The sequence below is a fragment of the Frankliniella occidentalis genome, unplaced genomic scaffold (assembly GCF_000697945.3).
Source record: "Frankliniella occidentalis isolate FOCC.00 unplaced genomic scaffold, Focc_3.1 Scaffold14, whole genome shotgun sequence".
In the NCBI taxonomy this organism is placed as follows: domain Eukaryota; kingdom Metazoa; phylum Arthropoda; class Insecta; order Thysanoptera; family Thripidae; genus Frankliniella; species Frankliniella occidentalis.
Window position 1 is genome coordinate 2,288,689 of NW_026267144.1, and position 20,238 is coordinate 2,308,926.

Here is a 20,238-nt window from a genome sequence, read left to right on the forward strand (position 1 = left end):
AAAATCGCGACAAAAAACTTTTCCTTACTCCTTATACAAAAGTTAAAATTTATTTGACTTCCAATTCAAGCACATTAAACTGCGTCTCTTCTTAGATTTGAAATTATTTACAAATAAAATATAAACCGTGATTTTTTTTTTGAACAGATAAGTAATAAATATATTTACAATATCTTTTTACACATTTCTTTTCAGCGATGGTAAGAAAAATTAAATGGTATTGCACTGTAAATTGATTTAAAGATTCCAGGGCAACTTGGTAATGTTTGTAATAAACAATATCAGTCACACATCATGGCTTCTCATGCTATTTAGACATGACAAGGGCATATTACAGATTTAGGTACAGATAATTTATAAGTACCTAGACCTCAGTCATTTCAAACCAAACAAATCAAAATTAAATTAAAACTTTGTCTGAACTTGACATGCTCAACCTGACCAGGTTTCCAGAGCAAGCTTCAGACTAACAAAACCTCTGAGAAATCTTTTACACACGTGATTCAGATTGATAAGTTTTTCAATGCAGAGCAGACTATCATTTAAAATGATGAACAAATTGGATCCAAATATGGTATCCGCCTAGAACCCCTGATACCCAATCACATACAGGCAATTAGAATAACAAAAACTATCTAGTCCTGCCACTAATTTTTTCTCAGAGGGAAAACAACAACCATAACAAAAGTTTTTATGAAACAATGCCTTTAAAATCATGAGGTGAGGGATGCTAATTTATATGCGATAAGAGGAATAGTAGTCATTGATACTAGAGCACCTAAACATCTATCTCACTCACAAACACACAAGACGTAAATTTTAAAATGTGACCTCAATAAAATAAATGCAGTACAAGTGGGACAACATTGCTTGGATCCCAGTACCACAGCTATTCAATGACTAAGTCACAGTACAAACATACAAGGTTTGATTGGGAAAAAGAAAAAAATATTTCCTATAAGAAAATTATAACATAATATAACATATTTGATCAAAAACTTACTAAAATCAAAGAAAATGTGTAAAAATATGTATGATCAATGATACAGTGGGAAGAAAATTGGCAGAGAACTAGAATGACAGACAAACCACAAGGGTAATGACTTTAAGTCAATCGACCAAAATCATCAATAACTATAATTTTAATGAGAAGGGCAGTAAACCCCTTTTCTCACTTCTAACATATTTTATACCTACACAAGGGTTGAAGACCAAATCTCCCCACAATAATGAACACAATATGACTTACAATAACACCCAGTTGTGAGTGTTTTACACACATTAAAATCTTCAATTACAAACAAAATAATATTCAAGTACAATAAGACATCACATTAATTGATTGAGAGAGATGCTTAAAAAGATGTTTTTGTTTTTTGTTTTTAAAAAAGAGAAGAAAAATATTGAGGAAACAAAAGAAACAGATGTTGTTAGGATAGAAAGCTGGTAACATCAACCTCACAGCACAGCACAAACAAATATATATTGTTTCAAATTTGACTCATACTCATTCATAGAAACAGCAGTAACCCCAAAAATTAGGCAGGAAGTTTTCATACATGAAGTCACATACATCTTTCTCATATCAAGTTGTTGCAAAATTTCTTTGAAATGTTGCCAACAATTTTAATGTTAACACGTTCCCTGGGGCTCATTTTTTGGGCCTATGATTTAACATAGTAGTCACACCGCAGGGAACGTGTTAAGAGAGTATCTACTAGTCAGCACAAAAAAACACAAAAACAATTGATTACATTTATAGCAAAACAAAAAGGTGTAAAAGGTCAAAATCTTACCTTGCCCATTGGGCACACAGTTGTACTCAGGCAGTCATCCAATAAACTAAAACCACAAATCCCCTTCCTCTGCTTCCTCAACATCTCTTCGTGCATCAACATTAAAATGAGATTCTTGATGGTTTTCTTCATCTGATTCGCTTACAGCTAAATCATCATGTATCTCATTTGGTATCTGCTCGTTAATCACAACAGTATCTCTTAAACCCATGTGCAAGTTTTCCCCATGATCTTGAATCTCATTTGGATTTCTGTCCATGAGGAAATCAGAGGGGTCATAATTTGGATCCAAGTCAAGACCTTCATCTAAAACTAGAAAAAAAAAAAAGGAATACAAAGTTTATTTTAGTGTGAAACTGCATGATGTTAACCCAAGATAATTTTCTGGATACAAGGAGAACATATTCCTAAGAAATTAAAACCAAGAAAAGTCCAAGTCATTCAAAATTAAAACTGTGACATACTAACCTTGCTCATGACGGGTCAGTTGGTGAATCTTAAAATCCATGCCATCTCCTTCTACACCGCCATCCGGATGCTCGGGGGGATAATAACCCATATTCCCCAGCTGTACCATAGCCTCTGCTACTTGCTGGCTATCATCATCTAGCTCATTGACTACATGAGAGTCTATGTGATTTGCATTTGTAAGCTCCACATACTCCATTTCTTCTTCTTCGGAAGAGAAATGAAGATCTACAAATCACAAGACAATATTAGTACCAGTGACAGCAAAGGAAAAAACAGAAAAAGGACTTCAGTTAATTATTCACCTTCTTCTAACAGTTCTTTCTTTGTGACTCGTGGTGCTCCACTTTCTTCACCATCGACATCAACATATTCAAAATCATCAAGTTCATGCTTGATGCCAGGAGAACTTGTTCGACTCTGCAATGCATAAAAAAAAAAAAGAAAAATTAAGATGAGCAAAATATTTTCAACATTTATTTTTATGTAGCAGAAGAGTGATGTGAAGTTTTAAGAGAGAAACGTCTCTTTCTTGCCTCTGCTATATGATGATCAATTGTATAGTTCTCCTCTTGCTGCTCATGTTCTTGGTCATTTTCCTGATCATGCTCTCCAGGCCATGTTCCAAGGGAATCAATTTCTGCCTGCTCAAGAGCACGTTCCTGTACTAAGCTAATATTACTTTCTAATTGATTTAGATGATCTCCATAATCACTAAGCTGTGATACCACAGTATTGAAAATAGCCTCAGCTTTCTTGGTATAAACTGACTCTTTTCCGTTGTATGTAATACAATTTTGGAGAATCTGTTCAATATCTTTTAAGAACTCTTGACGATTATGATATTTATGAGCTAATAAGAAAAAAAACGGAAAATACTTTGATAAATTGGCCTAAGTATGAGTATGTATAACTGGATACCTCAATTGTAACACTCTTACCAGCAACTTTTTTACCAATTTGCTCCAGATCCATTGGATGCTTAATTTTACTGTAATAGTCTTTCACCTGCTTCTTGTTCACAGGCTTCAAAAATGGCCATGATTCTGACATGGTCTTAATTTTGTCATTAAGAATACTATTCAAAATAAATGTAAGTGCAACCTGTTGGACAAAAAATGATAAAAGTGTAAGCACCTAACAAACAAATATAGTTTGTGTAATGAAAAAGTAAGAGAAAAATTTTTGATTTGACTTACTTGATCATTGTCATCAAGAAGGGGATTAATAGCTTTTTCAAGCCTCATCAGTCTATCCTCTTTATCTCTAATACGTTCCACACACAAAGTCATCATACGCCGGGCAGCCACTGTCAGTGAGCTCTTAGGACCTAAAATTTGCAGGTGTTCATTAGTAGATAGAAATTAAGATATCTTCACGGCTACAAGCTCCATGAAATATTACTTTATAATTTCTATTTAGGTGAATATAAAGCAATAATGAATAGCAACAGCCTTTTCAACTTACCATTGTAAAGGTTGGAATTTTCAACAATTTGATTGACATCTGCAAGAAACTCTTCCCTACTTTGGTATTTCTTTGCACGTAAATTGTCTCTAATTGTTTGCAAATCAATTGGGCGAGCAACAATTGTATGATAATCAGGTACAGACTGTGAGTGGATAGATAAAATGGAAACAAGAATTTTAAATTGTATCAAGTTTGAAATCTGGGCTATAATTAACTGGAAGTAAGTTGAAATGATAAAATAAACCACCTTTATGAGGTATAAAATTACCTTAGTATTGACAGGAAACAGGAATGGTTGAACGTCAGGAAGATCTCTCATTTCATTCAACACTTCTTCCAAAATAGTTGAAAGTGTAACTACTGGGTCAGTGCGAGCACGATTTGTTGGTTTGTGGTGACTCTTCAAATAGTCACAATGAAGTTCACCACCAGCACGTTTTCGCTTACGATTGACAGCATCTTTTGGCACTTTCAGAACCAGAGAGCGGCGCTTGATTTCCTCAGCATGCTGCAAAAACGTGACAATGTTTGAAAATAATCAAAATTAAAGGGAGATTTTACACTTATCAGTAAAATGAAAAACCAATTACCTTAAGAAGTTTGCTACTAAGTTTTAACTTAGTACCATCAACATTAACCAAATCTTGGTCGTCTGCACTGAATTGCCTTTCATACTCTTCCTCTTGTTCCTCTGTTAGTGCAACATTCAGTGAAGAACCTCCACCAGGATTAGATGAGGAATATAGAGGACATGCTTTATTAGTGCGCATGTGCCCCACCTAATTGAATAGATAGATAGATAGATAATATAATAACATAAATTGCACTTAAGAGGAACATAAATGAAGATGTAAAAGAAAAAGTGATCTGTCACATACCTGCCCACAGGCACCACATTTCAATTTAAGGTCTGGTTTCAGCCTTGGCTGTTTCTTTCTCTTTGGTGATATGTGGTCACTCAGCCGCTTGTGACGATCTCGATCTCGATCTCTGTCCCGATCTCGATCCCAGTTCCTGGCCCTGTCTCTGATGCGATCCATATCTGGATGATAATCTCTATCCCGTTCACGGCTACGATCTCTTTCCTTCTCACGTTCCCGTTCTCGATCTGAATCTCTACTGCGGTCGCGCTCGATGTCAATGCCTATTCGGCGAGGTGAAGGTGGAGAGAGCGTAAGCACTTTACTACTGTTTAGTCCCATTGAGCCAAGAGAAGATTCTCCTCCACCAGCTGAAATTAAAATCAATATGCTTAAAACAGAGGTATGGAGGTGGAACAAGCTTTTACATTTGGTAGTATGAAGATAATAATAAAAAAAACACACAGTGGAAATCAATAAAATATTCCTTTATCAATGAATGAGTTCCTTACCTTGTAATCTCTCTCTTTCTTGATTTCGCTTTATTCTTCTAAGTTGCTCTTGAATTCTTCGCTTTTCTCTCTTCATCTCTTCTTTCTGCGCATCATCCAATGTAGCAAATTGCTTAATGAAGGCTTCATCTTTGGTTGTTCTTATCTTGATGTAGGCATCAATTACTGGACTCTTACGCACACTCTCTACCCTTGTGTATTCTTTCCCATCGGCATCACGAAATGTACGATATATTTTAAGAACCTTACCTACAAACAGACACAAGATTAGATTCAATTTTGTATATGAGTTGGACGTGGATTAAAACTTTAGTAAATATTTAAAAATAATACCAGCTTGAGAACCAAAATTGGATAGGGAATGGCTATCTTCATCCTCTTTTTTCTTATCTTTTCCCTTTCGAGGATCTTGATTATCTGATTCCATGATCATTTTACGAAGCTCCTGACGTTCTTGCTCTTCACGCTCCAGAGATAACTATATTGAGAAAAAATTCTAGTCAGCTGTATTGCTTTAACTTAACAAAAGCTGCGTCCAGTTACCTGGGTGTCTTGGGTGCCTGAGCAGCCTGAGCCATACTAACAGCACAGCGCAGACACCCACATATCTAGACGCAGCTAGAGCAGCACCAATAAAAATGCTGAAACTTGCCTGGGTTGACGTTTTCTTATTAGACAGTAAGTTTTCCAAATTTTTTCCCATTTCTTCAACATCAGAACTGTCTTCATCTGAGCTCTCACCTTCATCAGTGGAGAGTACCTCACAGGATGCAAGAACTCTGTTTTGAAGCTCAAAGATTCTCTGACACTCTTCCTTGTACCTGATTTAGTGATAGGCCCCATTATTAGATTGGTTGCAAAACTGAAGCAACGAGCACAAAAATCATTAATGTTACCTTTCTTGGTGCTCAGCGATAGAAAATCTATTTCCTCTAGAAAATTTATCCATGCCCTCTTCCCCAGCTTTGGCTTTTTCAGTTGACAATGTTCTCACCACATCAATAACCTCCCATCTTGACAGCTTCTTTATCTAAAAAATTTAAAACCAATAATTACCCACGACTCTTGGAGTATAGTTTTTGGGAAATATTCACTAAATTTTTAAGACTTAAATACAAACCTCTTCTTCAGGAACACCAAATTTTCTAAGAATAGCTTTGGCACTATTTAATGACAGACGTCGCAAATCTGCATCAGTGCCTGTGACTGTTCTTTTAGGTTGTGACTCTTGCTCTTCTTTACTTTGCTGTAGAGGAGGTTAGAGTTGAAGTTTCAAATACAAGCCTCCTTGTACTAATTTAATTGATAATGGTGAAATGGAAATGCAAGGAATGCAAGAAATAAATTCAACATCTTATGTTGATACTGTATCTACTTACTGTAGGCTTATTGGGAACTCGTACATATGAGAAACCCTCCCCGCAACCTGTAGGATCAGCAGGACCTGTTAACTGCAGTAAACACTTATTCTTCATAGCCTGAATGTAAGCACGAGTAGTATTCCATGGTGCAACTTTTATCTCATCATCCATCTTCAGTTGCATTTCTTCATCATCATCGTCTTGGGGAACAAATAAGGACTTTTCTCCATATCCAGCATCCTGACAGACAAAAAGAAAGTTTAGAGATAACAAGGAACATTTGAGCAAAAAGGGACAAAAAATATGAGACAAGGAGCTAAAGGTAACCTTAAGACGTTGCTCAGCAGCTATCATACTAAAATAAGCGCAACATTGTTCAGGAGATACCATGGCTCTAATTTCTTCCTCAGTAGGCAATCGAAATTCTGGTTTTATTACCCACCAATTGGAGTCCATACCTGAAAATAAAAAAAGGGGGAATTTAAGAAGAAATTTAAGAAATCTAAAGAGAATAGATGTGTACATCATAGAAAACATCAAAAACTTTGCAAATAAAAAGTAAATACCAGTTCTTTTAAAATCAGCACACAACTTTAAACGTTTTCGAATGCTGCTCTCTGAATGTGAAGGAAAAGCCTTCTTTATGTCATCCATTCTAATTCGACGAGGTGAGTCTCTGCTCTTCCAAAATAATCTGTAGATGAAAACCTGAAAAACCAAGATAAATGTTTAAATTATAATTGGAATCTTAGAAAAAATTCTTATTTTCTGAAAATTGTCTTACCTGCAGAAAATCTCGGATGAAATTGTTGGCTCTTTTGGAGTTTGGTCCCGGGACCTCATACAAAGGGCATTCTTGTCCAACAGTGAACAATGCTTCTGTTTCACGAATATAATAAGATTGACGAGTTCTAATGACTAGGAAATCAGATTCTGGGACTTTGTGTTCATAAATTGGTGCCCGATACATGTTGTTCTCTACAACTTGAATTGATTGTCCATGAGAAAGCACACCAAGGAAAGGAGAAGTGTGAGCATAAGCTACTTCTCCATATCTAAAAGAGGGTGGTCCTTGATCTTTCCCAGGTTTCCTCTTGTAATAATTTTTAACCTTTGTGCACATTCCAACCTTAGGAACAAAAATTCATTTAGTGGTCCAAATTTCTAGAGTTCTAGAAGAGGTAATTGACAGAAGCATTCTTAATACCTGATTAAGGAGAGGTGGATGCTCTTCACAAAACTCAACAAGAACAATTTCTCCATCCTTACCAGAGAGGTCATCAGGTGTGCGCATGAAAAATACATCACCCCCACCGGATGCAATCCGTTCCTGCTCTCTTTGCTACATTAGAAAAAACAATAAAAATACTTTGTTAATCTAGAAAACCTTGCCCGTGAATACCTCATGAGAGTTAAAATTAAGTCAGGCATACCTTTGCCTTTTTCTTGATGATCTTGGCTAAAGGGTGAACTGGATGACGGATAGGTTGAGCTAACGGTCCACGTGAAAAACGTTTCATGGGAGGGCGGTGGAAATTTCTCAGCTTCACTTCTCCCATAAAAGTTTGAACAAAAGGTACTCGGAGTTCAATCACAGGTATGGAATGTTGGATTAATTTTCCACCAACAGGTTTCAAACGAACAATTGACTCTGAAGATTTTGCCATGTAATAGCTAATTGAAAGAAGATACAGATTAATTACAATAGAACTGCTCAACTGACTATTAGTTTGGGGAAACAAAACAAAAGAAAAATAAAGAAAAGGATGACAAGTAAAATAAGACAAAATAAGGAAAAATAAGATAGTATACATACTTAACATTGCTTGTATGAATGGGATGAGTAAGATTCAAAGAAAAGAACATCAATATTAGTTACCTGTCATTGGACACATTAAATGGGTCCCGATCTGGTGACTTTGGTGGTGGAGCAGGAGTATCTTCCTCCATCACATTGATTATTCCAGCCTTTCCTAAAAGAATCTTGGAATTTTTCACATGTGGGTGAGGAATTTTAACCTTCACAGGTGTTGCTGAGTTTGTTCGCTGTTGAGCAGGATCTACATCTTCTGGTATGCCTAGGATGATGTTCTCGTCATTAGGATCAAGAGTAACAATTTTTGGTTTGGGAATTTTGGTCATATTTTCAGCATCCCAAATAATCTACAAAAGGAAAATAAGACATTAGGTTTACATAAAGGTAGCAGAAGTGAAAAATTACTTGCAATACTAATGTACCTCATCCTCCCAAGTTCCATAAACCAACTCATCATTCTCAACAGGAAATATTGAATACCACGTATCATCATGAGGGTCGTCCTGTCTTTGAGGAGTGACAGGTCCTTGGGCACCCAATTTGTTGCTGGTCCTAGCAAAAGAGAAGTGTCCATTATCCCTGCATTTTCCTTCAGAACTTTGTTCCCCAAATGATTTCTAAGGTAACCCAAATAAATCAATAGATTGAGAAATACCCGGGCTTTCCAGATTTCACTCCAAGTTGAGGAGTGGCAAGACGTCCTCCTACCCCCATGATCTGTGAAACACCTTTTCCAGGCTGGCTGAAGGCCTGTGCTGCAGTGCGATTCCCACCACTTGGTAACCAGCCAGAAAAGGCAAAAGATTTTGAGTTGAGCTTCTGATTTACCTATGCATATGAATGAAAAATGTTTAAGATAGCAAAATATGAGAAGGGATTAATACTTTCTATGGAACCATAATTCGAAAGACTCAGCATGGAATATAACATACTTTGTGTTTGATGTCATCTCCATTCCATACAACATCATCCTCCCAGTGTAACTGAGAAACCATGAGAAATGAATCATCTGGAAATGTGTCCTGCTTCTTTTCTTCCTTTTCATTCTTTTTTTAATAAAATGATTTGAAATGAAACAACAATAAATTGTCAATGATTGTTCACTATTTCTTACACACAATACACCAAGTTCAGCTCATTTCTTTCTGGATAAATACATACCTTCTCCATGAGACGAAAACCATAATTAAAGCCTTCTCCAGTTTCAGGTACATCCAACATATCATACCAAAAATTAGCAGGACCAAATCGCCAATCCGCTACTCGAGGACCCATGTCATTGCTATCGCCTTGTTCCTGATTTCCTTCCTGTGATTCATCTTTCACCGGTTTTAATAACTTTTCCTAGAAGCAAAATCCCCATACATACATAGTAAGCTTTAAATCTTGGTAGATACGTACAATCATTTGAAATAATTTCTGCTTGGAATGTATTATGAGTACCTCATCATCAGACATGCATTGGTTTGATTCTGGTGGAGGGCCATAGTTGAATTCCCAACCTGGTTTGCCACCAGGTCGATCTGTATCTGACCCGGAATCAGAATGATCTACAAGTTCCCGCCTATGCTTTTTCTTACGTCGGCGCTTACGGACACTTCTCCATATTTGAGGTAAGCTGCTGGGTTTTCCCGGACCAAATAACCGAGAAAATCGTAAAACCTGAAGACAAAGTTAGATTAGCTGTCATGAAAAGATACAATATACCAGTACATTAAATTAAGAGTAAGTTAACACACCTTGTCAACTCGAAAGTCAGGGAATATCTCGGTTACATCTATACCAGCATACTTTGAAGGCAACATTGAAGCTAAAGGGGTCTCACGCTTCTTTGCTTTGGCTTCTTCACTCTCTTCTTCCCCATCTGACTTTTTACCATCAGGCACAGGAGGAGGGGGCATGAGGTCGTTGTCTGCAAGTTTTAATTCTGTGCCTTCATCATCAGCATCATAATCTAAAGCAGTGCGATCTTCCACTTTACTAGCCTCATCATGAATCAGGGGTGTATCGTTTGGACAGGGTACACTATTTTCTTGAATGGGGCTAGATATATTATTGCTGCTGCTAACAGATTCACACTCAATTTTTACAGGGAGAAGGGGTGCAAATGTAACTGAGTCACCTGTTTCTGTAGGAACAGGAGAGGGAGAAGTTAATAAAGGTTTCAAATTATCAGCATCTGTGAAGTCAGTAGCAGTGGATGTTGAAGGTGGGATCATAGACGTTTCATTGCTTGTTTGGGTGAGGTGCTCCGGAACTGAAGAACCCAAATCTGTTTCAGATTTGGGAGACAAACTTTTCACAGGCTCAGCATTTAAAGCTTCAACTGATTCAAGCTGTTTGCTAGATTGTGGTGCAGGCGAATGAATAACTGGATTCAAATCTTGGGTAGATGGTTTGATGTCTTCTTTAATTTCATTAGGTGAAGACAACTGACTATCTTGACTGCTTGATTCTCCATGGTTTGTAACTTGATCCTGATTTAATTCTGCTTCACATACACTGTCAGCACCTAAAACATTTGGAATATCTGTGCTGATTTGAGGTGCTATTTCACTTGAGTCACCATTAACAGTAAGACTTTCTTCATCAGCCACTTCATTCATGTCAGAAAAGTCTTGGGCACTAGGTGATTTGATATTGTAGTCAGCTAAAATAAGGAAAATAATGAAAATAAATTGTAACTAATTGCTATTTTTAAGTAACTACAGACCAAGTGCCAATACTCACTACTATCTTGGGCAGATGATCTGCGTCTTGAATTGAGCCTTTGAGGTGATTTATGGTTACTATCGTCAGAGTCTGCATCACTTTGCCCTCTTCTACTATTGTTATAGTCTTCTGTTTTATTAGATACACTGTTACCATCTTCTAGAAGCCCAGAGAGCTGAGACTGAAGACAAAGTTGACTAAGAGAGGCAAGATGTTGTTTTTCTTCGCTGCTAAAAATGCCATCTTCTAGCTCTCCCGATTCATCAATATTCCCAAACAAAGCTCCCACTAAGAAGGAACTAGGTCCACTTAAACCCCCCTCTCTATCTTCATCACTATCTGCCATAGCTGAAAAAAAAGAGTACATAATAAAGTTAAAAATAAATATATAACAGTTTTAAACGATGATACAAAATAAAATATGAAAAACTATGGACAACATAACTGGGCAGTATTGAGAATGTAATAAATGCAAAAAGGAACTTAAGAAATAATATTTATGGTAATTCGATGGTAGGAAAAATAAATAAATGAGATAATACTGAAACAGCGACGGGAAAATAGAGGGAAAGAAACTACAAGATTTGTAGGTGAGGAAGCCCATAACCTACACATAGGAATATTCTTTTCCGTGTTAGGAAACAACACAATTATGGTGATACTAAAAATAATGTAAAGAGGACATACAATTCACCCAAATCAACTTGAAAAGTGATTACCAACGAATCAATAAACAGAAAAGTTACATAAAACAGTGAAATTGGTGTTCAATAAACAAATCACAGAAACAGTACGAAAACGCACTTACTTATCGATTATAAATCACCGAAAGGGACAAGATTGAAAAGGCATATTTGGAAGACGCTTTCGACCAAAATTCAATAAAAAATAGACCCTTAAAAAGTCCAAATGTCAGTCAAAACACCGTGAGCCGCACACTAGCCGAGCAGCGACAGCAGCCACCGCAGCCATGTTGACATTTATCAGGCTGTATGTTGCTATTACCAACGGATTAAATAACCGTGATTACAGCGAATGGGAACAATATTCTTGAACACTTTCACGTCCAAAGTTTTTACAGCATGAACATGTTTAATGTAGAACGCAAATTATACTTAATGGAACTTCTAATGCGTGTGACTCTTTGGAAAAACTTAAAAGTTGATACCTTCGGTGCTGTCCCATGTTGGCAAAACTAGTCAAAATCAAACATAACATGTTCAAACATGTTGTGTTGTTGGTTGTGGTGGTGCGGTTAAATGCACCTGGTGCATCGTCGGGCTGTAGTTTTGATCTTTGGGTATATCTTATGTCTTCTCATCACAGCTGGAACTCTGTCGCCACTTTCCTCTGCTTTTCTCCAGCATGTCACAGCTGTACAGGTTGTTTTGTGAGGGACTGCAGTCCCGCACCGTCGAAGAGGGGTTATCGAGCACTCTCATCCTGACAAGCACTCCTCTGGAAGACGACGGGGCCGATGATGCCGGTTTCGTCCAAGATCCGCCTCAAGTTTCTAAGCCACCTCACAACTTTAGTCCTGAACTGGAAAATGAAGTACTCTCAGAAAAAGAGAGTCCTAACTTGTCAGTCCAGGGCCAGGTTGGCAGTGCCTCGACCGAAAGTAATGAAGCGGCCGAAGTTCCTGACCCAAACAATGTCAACAAAAGACCTACAACGCCAAAAATATCTCTCGATAAATCACAACAGTTGTCTCTGAAAGTTTGTTCACCGAAGAGGATAGAGGGTGCTGTTAAAGATCAGAAGTCCAATTACAATTCACCTGTACCTCAGAGAGATGGAAATGTGAATGTCTCTCCCGTTGATTTTGTTGATCGAATTATTGCTACCAAACATCGTGATAAAGCAGTAGCTCAAAAACAAAGATGTCAGAGTAGCTCTTCTGATTCAATGGAATCTGAAAAAGCTGCTAGTTTACACCGTAGCAGATCTAGAAAGCGTACTCCAATATCAGATTCAAGTGAAACTGATTTTGAAGGTGCTGATGAGTTAATTCAAGAGCCTGCTACAGCTAGTTTATCATCCCCCATTAAGTCTCCTCACAATGAACTTCCAGTGAAAAGGCTGAAAGAAAACTCTGATGCTTGTAAATCTACTAGTGTTGAATCAACTATTAATTTAGTGATTGAAAATACCATATCATCTGTGGACTCAATCAGTACAACACGGGCATCAACAGAAATTGAACCTGTTTCTCCTTCTGCTGCAAGATGTCGTGTATTCTTGAAGAGAAATGCTGCAAGTGTTATAAGTCCAGGAAGTATGTCATCAATTTGTCACCAACATTCCTTAACAATTTAAGAAAAGAGTGTTTGAATTATTGTTTTAATTATCTAGGAAATATTTCAACTACTAACAACCGTGGATCAATTCAAAATTGTACATCTGATCAAATCACTTTGTCCAAGTCCAACTGTCAGCAGCAGTCTGAAGCAGACTGTCTGAGGTTGGCAGCTGTTTTGAAAGGTAAGGTTGTCTTGTTAAATGGTAAATTTTTACATGTTGAATATTTTTTTCAAATGTTAATTTCCTTCAAGTTCTTTTATTTTGCGAAAACTAATTATATGTCTGTCTTAGGGGTTGTTGCGTACGTTGAAGTGAGGTCTGGTCATGATAATCGATCAATGGGTGTTCGAACTCAGCTGAGAGCTTTAGGGGCTACTGTGGTAGAGAAGATGAACAAAGAAGTACTTTCTCTTCTTAAGTATCAGTATATTCTCTCAATTTTTCTAAAAGTTTTCATTTTGCATCATGACTGGTTTTTTGCAGGTCACTCATGTTATATTTAATGAAGGTTCTTCTGCCACTTTACGACAAGCAAGAAAGCAAGGATGCCATCTAGTCTCAGTTCTGTGGATTGATGAATGTATAGAACTCACAGCAGTTGCTCCAGAAAATAAACATCCTCCACTCAATATGCATCTCTATGAAGAGTCTCAAAATATAAAAAAATATAGAGTAATCATGATTCTTTTTCTTGTATCTATAAGGACTTGGTTTGCAGCAAGCACCAGCATTACCATTAATCTAAGCTAATCTAAATTATCTTATATACTGTTGTTTTTTAGAAGATGAAGTCATTACAACCGGACTTTGAAGCTGGTAAAGGAGAGGAAAGACTGAACAATTATATTAAAAAATATCGATCCAAAGTTAAAAAAGCTCCACAATCTCAAGTAAGTGTTGCTGTATACTTTTTGAATATTTTCTTTTGCTATCTATAAAACTTAATGATTCCCTAATTAGGATAATGAGAAATCTTCAGATAGTAGTGGGGAAGAGGAACATCAAACCGACTCTGGTGTTAACAAACAGTAAGTAGTAACATGTGTTTTCAACAAAACTACAAAAGTATTTCTTTAGTTACCTAATTTAAGTTTTGAGCTGTTTCCATTTAACAAAATTTATTCTGTTTAGGCAAAGACCTGTGCTATCTAATAAGAACATTGTATTGAAGGAATTGAGTGTTGTTCTCAATAAAATAAACACAGTTGGTGCATCTGGAATGTCTGTGTCATCAGATCAAAGACACAAACGAAGACTAATGCCATTGCAACAGAAAGATTTCCTTTCTCAACCACTTAATGACTATGATTCAGAAGGTAAGAAGCTTTTTTCTTCTATCTCATCTAAGTTACAAGTAACTTTTATCTACTCTACCATTTTTGAATTCTTCAAAGAAGATTTACGTCCAGAAAATCCCTACACCTGTCCGTCATCAAGTAAGCAGAGAACTATTTTACCCACAAGAAGGGTGAGAAAACAGGTAAACACACCAAGGAGATCATCTTGCTTTGTGCGCAGTACACCAGGATCTGTGCAGTCACAATATCGGCAGAGAAAGACGCAACCTCAAATGCGGACTATGGTGTGCACTTTTATGCATCGCAGGTGAGCTACATCTGTTTCTTAATAAGAGAAGAAGCTGTAAACATGTCATGGGGTTGGATACTTGTCACTTTACTTGTCTGTTAAACGTTTCTTCATTAGTGTTTTTAAATCTTACAGAGATATAGATGTTGTTGCTGCTGTTATTAAACAATTGGGGGGTTGGATTTTAGAACCAACGGTATCTCCTAAAACTACTCATGTTGTGTGTGGTGACAGCAAAAGGACTATTAACTTGTTGAAAGGTATTGCCTATGGTTGCTGGATCCTCCATCAAGAATGGGTTAGTAGTTTGTTTGCGTTATATTTGGTTAATCACCGGTACTTGTAAGCTTTATCAGGTTTTTTATGTCTTTTTTTTTCTCCCCTGCTTGTAGGTCATGAGATCATTGGAGGCAGGTCGCTGGCTAGATGAGGAGGCTTTTGAGCTTCATGAATTCCCTGCTATTAAGGTATAACTAACATTGATTTTTGAGTTTTGCTAGGGCAGTCTTTAATAAGTAAAGTCCACAGTAAGAATTTTTATTATTGTGTTCCCCATTTTCCAGCAATGCAGGATTGCACGGGAGACTCTTGGTGTGAATCCTGATATTTTCAGCTCTATTGAATCAATATATGTATCAAAAGATACAACTCCACCACGCTCAGATTTAGTTGACCTACTGGGGCTATGTGGTGCTAATATTGTCAACACAGCTCGTCAAGCCAAATTAATAGTCGGACCATATCAGAGACGGTCATCGTTTACCAGTGTTATATTTGTGAAGGAACAATGGGTTCTTGATTCTATTCAGGAAAATATGTTGCAACCATTTAGGCCCTACCGTCAATAATATTCTGTGCTATTAGATAAGAGCTTTAATACTGAGTTCTGTGATATTATATTTAAGTTCATCTAGCCTATTCAGGACAATCATTTTGATGCATTTTTAAAATATGATTTTGAAGTGGTTATATAATGTTTAAAATTTTGATAGTTTTGTTGCCCCATCTGGGCAATTAGGCTCAACCAACCGAGCTCTGATAAAGTTTTCTTTTCTGTGTATGTGCACATATAGTTGTGCAGAAACCTTTTGTAATCTTTTTGAGTTTCTTAGATATTTAGTCGAAGTTTGATTGCAACAAATTTCAGTTTGGTTTGTTTAATAATCACAATCACTAATAAGAACATATATATTAATTTTATTAAAATAATAAATTAATTAATGAAGAAAATGGAACAGGTTTAAAAACATTACACTATGTCACACTTAGAAGAAAGAACAAGATTCACATCCTGTGATCCTCACAAATATTTGCTTCTAAGCACTTAAACAACAACAAGTTGCTAGGTTGATGAAGACAGTGTGCTATTTGTTTCAGTTGTTTTACCAAGAGAATGTGCTTACCCTTTGGCTCTTTACAAATAATACAACTTGTAAGAATATCACTTCCTACAGATATCTGAAATTTTGATTTTATAGGAGCTCCGACTTTACTGACACCTTTCTGTGTACAGTTTTGTCTTATATTATTACTAGTACTTTTCTGTTCTGCATTTTGATTTGGTGTGTACGCATTTCTTATATCATTTTCTTTCCCTGTCCATGCCTGTGTCCCTGTCCGTACACAGTCTTCTGGTGGTGGAGAACATGATAGTAAAATTTCATCCTCTGATAATTTCTTGTCATCAAAATTCACAGCTGTGTGGTGCACTGGTGATGGGGTCAGTGGTCTTCCATTGTATTCATTATTATCCTGCGTTAAAGATTTCTCCCCTTGTGCCATTCTAATACATTCATGACTCAAGTTACCCACTTGCCTATGTTTTGGCTGCATCAAAGATTTTTCTGTGATGCTCATAAAAGCTGGAGAGTGCATGAATGATTCACTGACCTAGAATGTTAATTTTTATTTTATTATTATCTAACGACTAATCATTGTCAAGAAGTACTTTTCTTTTCTTACCTTGAAATTGTGTGAAGGAAAAGTTTTGTCCAGTATAAATCTGCATCTGTCTTCAAATTCTGGTATTTGACACAGCCTTTGCAACTTTGATTGGCCGTCTACAGAGATTAACGTATCCCACTGCTTTGTTTCTTCTACATCAAAACATTAAGTAACAATTTTACAATGTTGTGATACATCTTAATTTAAAGCTTGTTTCAACATGGTCTGAATTTAGTTGGGAAATTGGAAATAGATCAACATTACCTGCCAGCATCATCAAGATGTCCAAAGCACACCATCGTAACATTATGGTCACTGTGTCATTTTGGCGACTTGGGAAGTCCAACAACATTTCAATGTAATGTTTCTCTGATCTGAGCTGAGACTTTTCCAGTGGCTCCAGATCTCTGACTATTCATAATAATTTAAAAGTAAAGTTGTATGTTCAAATCTCTTTTAGAAGAATAATAGAAGAATTAAGAGAATTAATAATTACCTATATTTTTGGCGTAGACTATAAAATAATCCACTCCATTTATTCTGCACAATGCATTAAAAACTAATTTTGCAAGGTCTATCTTGCAATTTAATAGGTTATAAATATTTTTCCCCATTAAAAGTTTGAAACCGCTTCTGTTAATCTTAAGGAAAAGTGGGTAAGACCCAAATTTTAAAAGGAAACTGACACACAAAGAAAAATAAGTATAGGAATATTCCACATTATTTAACCTACCATTTCATTTGTGGTATACTGATTCATAGTAGATAAGATAGAATTTAAAACCGGCTGAGATGGGCAGAAGTCATTGTTTTGCTCATTTAGTCGTACAAAACAGTTAAGACACTGTTCCTGCAGTGCTGAGTCTTCGGGCCAAAGCACCATAATTTGCAAAATACAATCCTGTAATTTAAGAAGAATAAGCATCACGAAACAATTTTTTTTTCTTAATCTAAAGGAGTGACATATCCTTAAAAAACTCACTGTCAGTTCATTCTTATCTGTATATTTATTTGGCTCTATAAGTTGGAAAAAAAGTTCTTCAATTTTAATTACAGCTTCTTGTACAGAATATGTTGGACCTCTTACTTTTTCCAAAAGGCTTTCCTGTAAGCATTAATAAAGTAACTGTGGAATTGGAATTGGGGAGGAAAAAAGCTACGGTGGGTTAAATTGCTAGAGTAATGCAGTAGCTGACTCTTACCTCTGTGGGGCGACGTGTGTAAAGACACTCCCCAAGTAGACTACTGTCATCACTGTCATCTAAAGTTGAATTAGGACTGAAATTTTAAGAGCCACTTCATTTTAAGAGTATTCAAACAAACATTCACAGTTATGATGATAGTTACTCAGTCCGTACCTGTCACAATCTAATCTTGCACAGAGAGTTGTTAAAACGGGGGGTGGTGGTGGAACAATAGCTCGTATTGTATCAAGCACATCATCACTCACGGTTGGCAAAAGGGATGTGATTAATTTTAGATTGCTTCGAAATGGAGTTGGGTTGCTGAGGGTCTGGTGACAGTTGTCCAATTCTTGAGACATTTTTAATTTCACTGAACCTTAAACAAAAGAGAACTTGCATAAATTTAAAAGATTTCAAACAAGGGGACTTGGCGCGTCTGGCGGGAATACCCCAAAACTTTTTCGACCTAACCCGATTTCAAATGATTGTCACTTACGTGATTTACACATTCAAAGTTGGCCTTTTTATAACATGGATAGAGCTCATCTAGATGTGACCCAGCCTACCAGGGATATTAACGTTTGCACCACAAATGATGACAAAAGAATCCGATTCCAACTGAAAGGAATATTTTAAGTGTTCTCGTTACTTGAGAATATGGTGGTCCAGAAATTGCTTTTAGGGAGAGAGTTGTAATTTACAGGAGAGGCACTTGCAAAATCAATATCTGTCCAATATGATGTCTACTAAAAACGCCACTGGTGCATGTTGCAGACTGCAAATGCAAGTTCATCAGAAACTCGTCTGAATTAGTGTTGTTTACCTCCAAATGGGATTGCCAACGACCATGCATGAAGACAATGGCAAAATATAACTCTATATCATTTTTATAAGCACTTTATAACTTTACAAAAATTGATTTATTTGTAAAAACACAGAATTACAAGTGTTCAATTACTCCGTAAATCATCAATCCAAAATGTTAACTCAGTAATGTATTTGTTATGTTGGAGAAGCTGAAGGTCGTAGCAGCCGAAACTGTCTGTGGAGAACCCGTCAGCTGTGCTCGTTAGCTCGTTGTTCAGTGAATATTTGATTTGCAAACACGAGAACCTCAGTTGGCAGTAAATAGTAGGGATAAGATGGCTGGCAACGTCGTTAGGCCCGGCTCATTAGCTGATAAGTTTCAACGTTTGAAGCGTATTGTTGATCAAAGTGGTGGCTGGAAAGGTTTCCTTCTTCGTGCTGCAAGGTGAATGTTGTGTTAAATCTAACCTCTGAGTCACTTTATTTTTCATCAGGGTGGCCTTTATTCTGTATGCTGCATTTCTATTTATTCATTATGTTCATTTTCCGAAACAGTCAAATAATTTGGTTATTTTTTGTTTATCAGGATTGACGAGGTCAAGGAAGGCAAACTGGTGGGCGTTGACAAGTTTGGGAACAAGTACTATGAGAATCCTATGTACTTCCTGGGTAGGTGATACGCAAATTGTTATTTCAATCAAATACATTTTAACAGGCTTTGGGCTTTGCCTAGTTTGGTGCTGTAAGTTTGAAGGTGGAGCTGGACTCTTGTGATTGGCTTGCCACTATTGTAGGAACACTTATCTTGCAAATCTATATATTTTTAAATTTATATAATTTTTTTGCACATAATTGACTTATAACTGTTGTTTTGTTCCAGGGCGCAATCGGTGGGTAGAGTATTCTGAACGATATGGGTATGACTATGATGGCAGTCAAATCCCGGCTGAATGGTATGGGTGGATGCATTATAAGACCGATAGGCTTCCATCTGAGGTATGTATTGTATTGTTTGGCCTTGCTGTCTTAAAAGTTTAGATGCAATTCGTGTTACAGATAATTTTACAATTTAAATTTTTCAGGACCCAACAAGACCAAAGTATAAGTGGATCAAAGATCATGAGGAAAACCCTTCTGGAACTGAGAAAGCCTACGTACCTTACAGCACTACTCGACCCAAAATTGAGGCATGGAAGCCACCTAAAGCATAGCAAACTTATATTCATTTTAGGCAAAACATTGTGAATGTGTGTAAATAATAATAATTATTATATACCTGTGTAATTTGAAAAACCAATAAACAAAAGCCTAGGGGTAACCGTAAGCACATTGATAACTTGATAGTTTTAATTTTTTCAATTCAATTATTGTTTATCAATTTTCGCTAAGCTTCAAAAACATAATCACACTCACGATT

The 20,238-nt window shown here is 36.6% G+C and overlaps 4 protein-coding genes across 7 annotated transcripts; 2 read left to right on the forward strand and 2 right to left on the reverse strand.

Annotated features, from left to right (window-relative positions):
• Positions 1-28: 28 nt before the first annotated feature.
• Positions 29-11,980, reverse strand: LOC113203529 (transcription initiation factor TFIID subunit 1). 2 transcript variants are annotated; one of them, XM_026418277.2, is made up of 30 exons: positions 11,804-11,980; positions 11,014-11,343; positions 10,023-10,933; positions 9,727-9,945; positions 9,445-9,627; positions 9,216-9,329; positions 8,939-9,111; positions 8,706-8,835; positions 8,347-8,630; positions 7,901-8,141; positions 7,675-7,809; positions 7,252-7,596; positions 7,034-7,175; positions 6,795-6,925; positions 6,486-6,707; positions 6,227-6,352; positions 6,003-6,136; positions 5,759-5,927; positions 5,440-5,584; positions 5,107-5,355; positions 4,613-4,965; positions 4,325-4,513; positions 4,003-4,242; positions 3,732-3,876; positions 3,464-3,594; positions 3,206-3,368; positions 2,801-3,117; positions 2,570-2,684; positions 2,265-2,492; positions 29-2,108 (listed from the first exon to the last, which is right to left on the reverse strand). In XM_026418277.2, the coding sequence occupies exons 2-30, from the start codon at positions 11,339-11,341 to the stop codon at positions 1,843-1,845; spliced, it is 6,528 nt and encodes a 2,175-aa protein (XP_026274062.1). In that variant the 5' UTR covers positions 11,342-11,343; positions 11,804-11,980; the 3' UTR covers positions 29-1,842. The 2 variants fall into 2 exon arrangements, with proteins under 2 accessions (XP_026274062.1, XP_026274061.1); XM_026418276.2 differs by having other exon boundaries at positions 6,795-7,175.
• Positions 11,981-12,196: 216 nt separating this feature from the next.
• LOC113203413 (uncharacterized) lies at positions 12,197-16,121 on the forward strand. Of its 2 annotated transcripts, none has more exons than XM_026418097.2 (11): positions 12,197-13,273; positions 13,351-13,479; positions 13,591-13,700; positions 13,783-13,971; positions 14,082-14,189; positions 14,260-14,327; positions 14,431-14,615; positions 14,694-14,904; positions 15,022-15,184; positions 15,279-15,353; positions 15,450-16,121. In XM_026418097.2, exons 1-11 carry the CDS (start codon positions 12,361-12,363, stop codon positions 15,732-15,734), a joined length of 2,436 nt encoding a protein of 811 aa, XP_026273882.1. In that variant the 5' UTR covers positions 12,197-12,360; the 3' UTR covers positions 15,735-16,121. The 2 variants fall into 2 exon arrangements, with proteins under 2 accessions (XP_026273882.1, XP_026273883.1); XM_026418098.2 differs by having other exon boundaries at positions 12,198-13,273; positions 14,697-14,904.
• On the reverse strand, positions 16,064-18,858 carry LOC113203414 (uncharacterized). 2 transcript variants are annotated; one of them, XM_026418099.2, is made up of 10 exons: positions 18,716-18,858; positions 18,511-18,632; positions 18,189-18,390; positions 18,033-18,108; positions 17,813-17,935; positions 17,564-17,731; positions 17,327-17,471; positions 17,095-17,241; positions 16,849-16,982; positions 16,064-16,776 (listed from the first exon to the last, which is right to left on the reverse strand). In XM_026418099.2, exons 2-10 carry the CDS (start codon positions 18,521-18,523, stop codon positions 16,171-16,173), a joined length of 1,614 nt encoding a protein of 537 aa, XP_026273884.1. In that variant the 5' UTR covers positions 18,524-18,632; positions 18,716-18,858; the 3' UTR covers positions 16,064-16,170. The 2 variants fall into 2 exon arrangements, with proteins under 2 accessions (XP_026273884.1, XP_052119699.1); XM_052263739.1 differs by having other exon boundaries at positions 18,511-18,836.
• A 169-nt stretch (positions 18,859-19,027) lies between these two features.
• Positions 19,028-20,157, forward strand: LOC113203416 (probable NADH dehydrogenase [ubiquinone] 1 alpha subcomplex subunit 12). Its single transcript, XM_026418101.2, has 4 exons — positions 19,028-19,266; positions 19,408-19,490; positions 19,702-19,817; positions 19,904-20,157. Exons 1-4 carry the CDS (start codon positions 19,157-19,159, stop codon positions 20,030-20,032), a joined length of 438 nt encoding a protein of 145 aa, XP_026273886.1. The 5' UTR covers positions 19,028-19,156; the 3' UTR covers positions 20,033-20,157.
• The last annotated feature ends 81 nt before the right edge of the window (positions 20,158-20,238 follow it).

Bases quoted from the DNA above. Each gene is read 5' to 3' on its own strand.
- LOC113203529 (XM_026418276.2), bottom strand. From the start codon at position 11,341: ATGGCAGATAGTGATGAAGATAGAGAGGGGGGTTTAAGTGGACCTAGT. The intron at 8,631-8,705 runs GTACATTAGTAT...TTCCTTTTGTAG, and splicing joins ATGGAACTTGGGAGGATGAG to ATTATTTGGGATGCTGAAAA. The intron at 4,966-5,106 runs GTAAGGAACTCA...TTTTAATTTCAG, and splicing joins AGAAAGAGAGAGATTACAAG to CTGGTGGAGGAGAATCTTCT.
- LOC113203413 (XM_026418097.2), top strand. From the start codon at position 12,361: ATGTCACAGCTGTACAGGTTGTTTTGTGAGGGACTGCAGTCCCGCACC. The intron at 13,480-13,590 runs GTAAGGTTGTCT...TGTCTGTCTTAG, and splicing joins GTTGGCAGCTGTTTTGAAAG to GGGTTGTTGCGTACGTTGAA. The intron at 13,701-13,782 runs GTACTTTCTCTT...GGTTTTTTGCAG, and splicing joins TAGAGAAGATGAACAAAGAA to GTCACTCATGTTATATTTAA.
- LOC113203414 (XM_026418099.2), bottom strand. The intron at 17,242-17,326 runs GTAATTATTAAT...TATTATGAATAG, and splicing joins AGTCTACGCCAAAAATATAG to TCAGAGATCTGGAGCCACTG. The intron at 16,777-16,848 runs GTAAGAAAAGAA...TTAACATTCTAG, and splicing joins TTCCTTCACACAATTTCAAG to GTCAGTGAATCATTCATGCA.
- LOC113203416 (XM_026418101.2), top strand. From the start codon at position 19,157: ATGGCTGGCAACGTCGTTAGGCCCGGCTCATTAGCTGATAAGTTTCAA. The intron at 19,267-19,407 runs GTGAATGTTGTG...TTTGTTTATCAG, and splicing joins TTCCTTCTTCGTGCTGCAAG to GATTGACGAGGTCAAGGAAG. The intron at 19,818-19,903 runs GTATGTATTGTA...TAAATTTTTCAG, and splicing joins CCGATAGGCTTCCATCTGAG to GACCCAACAAGACCAAAGTA.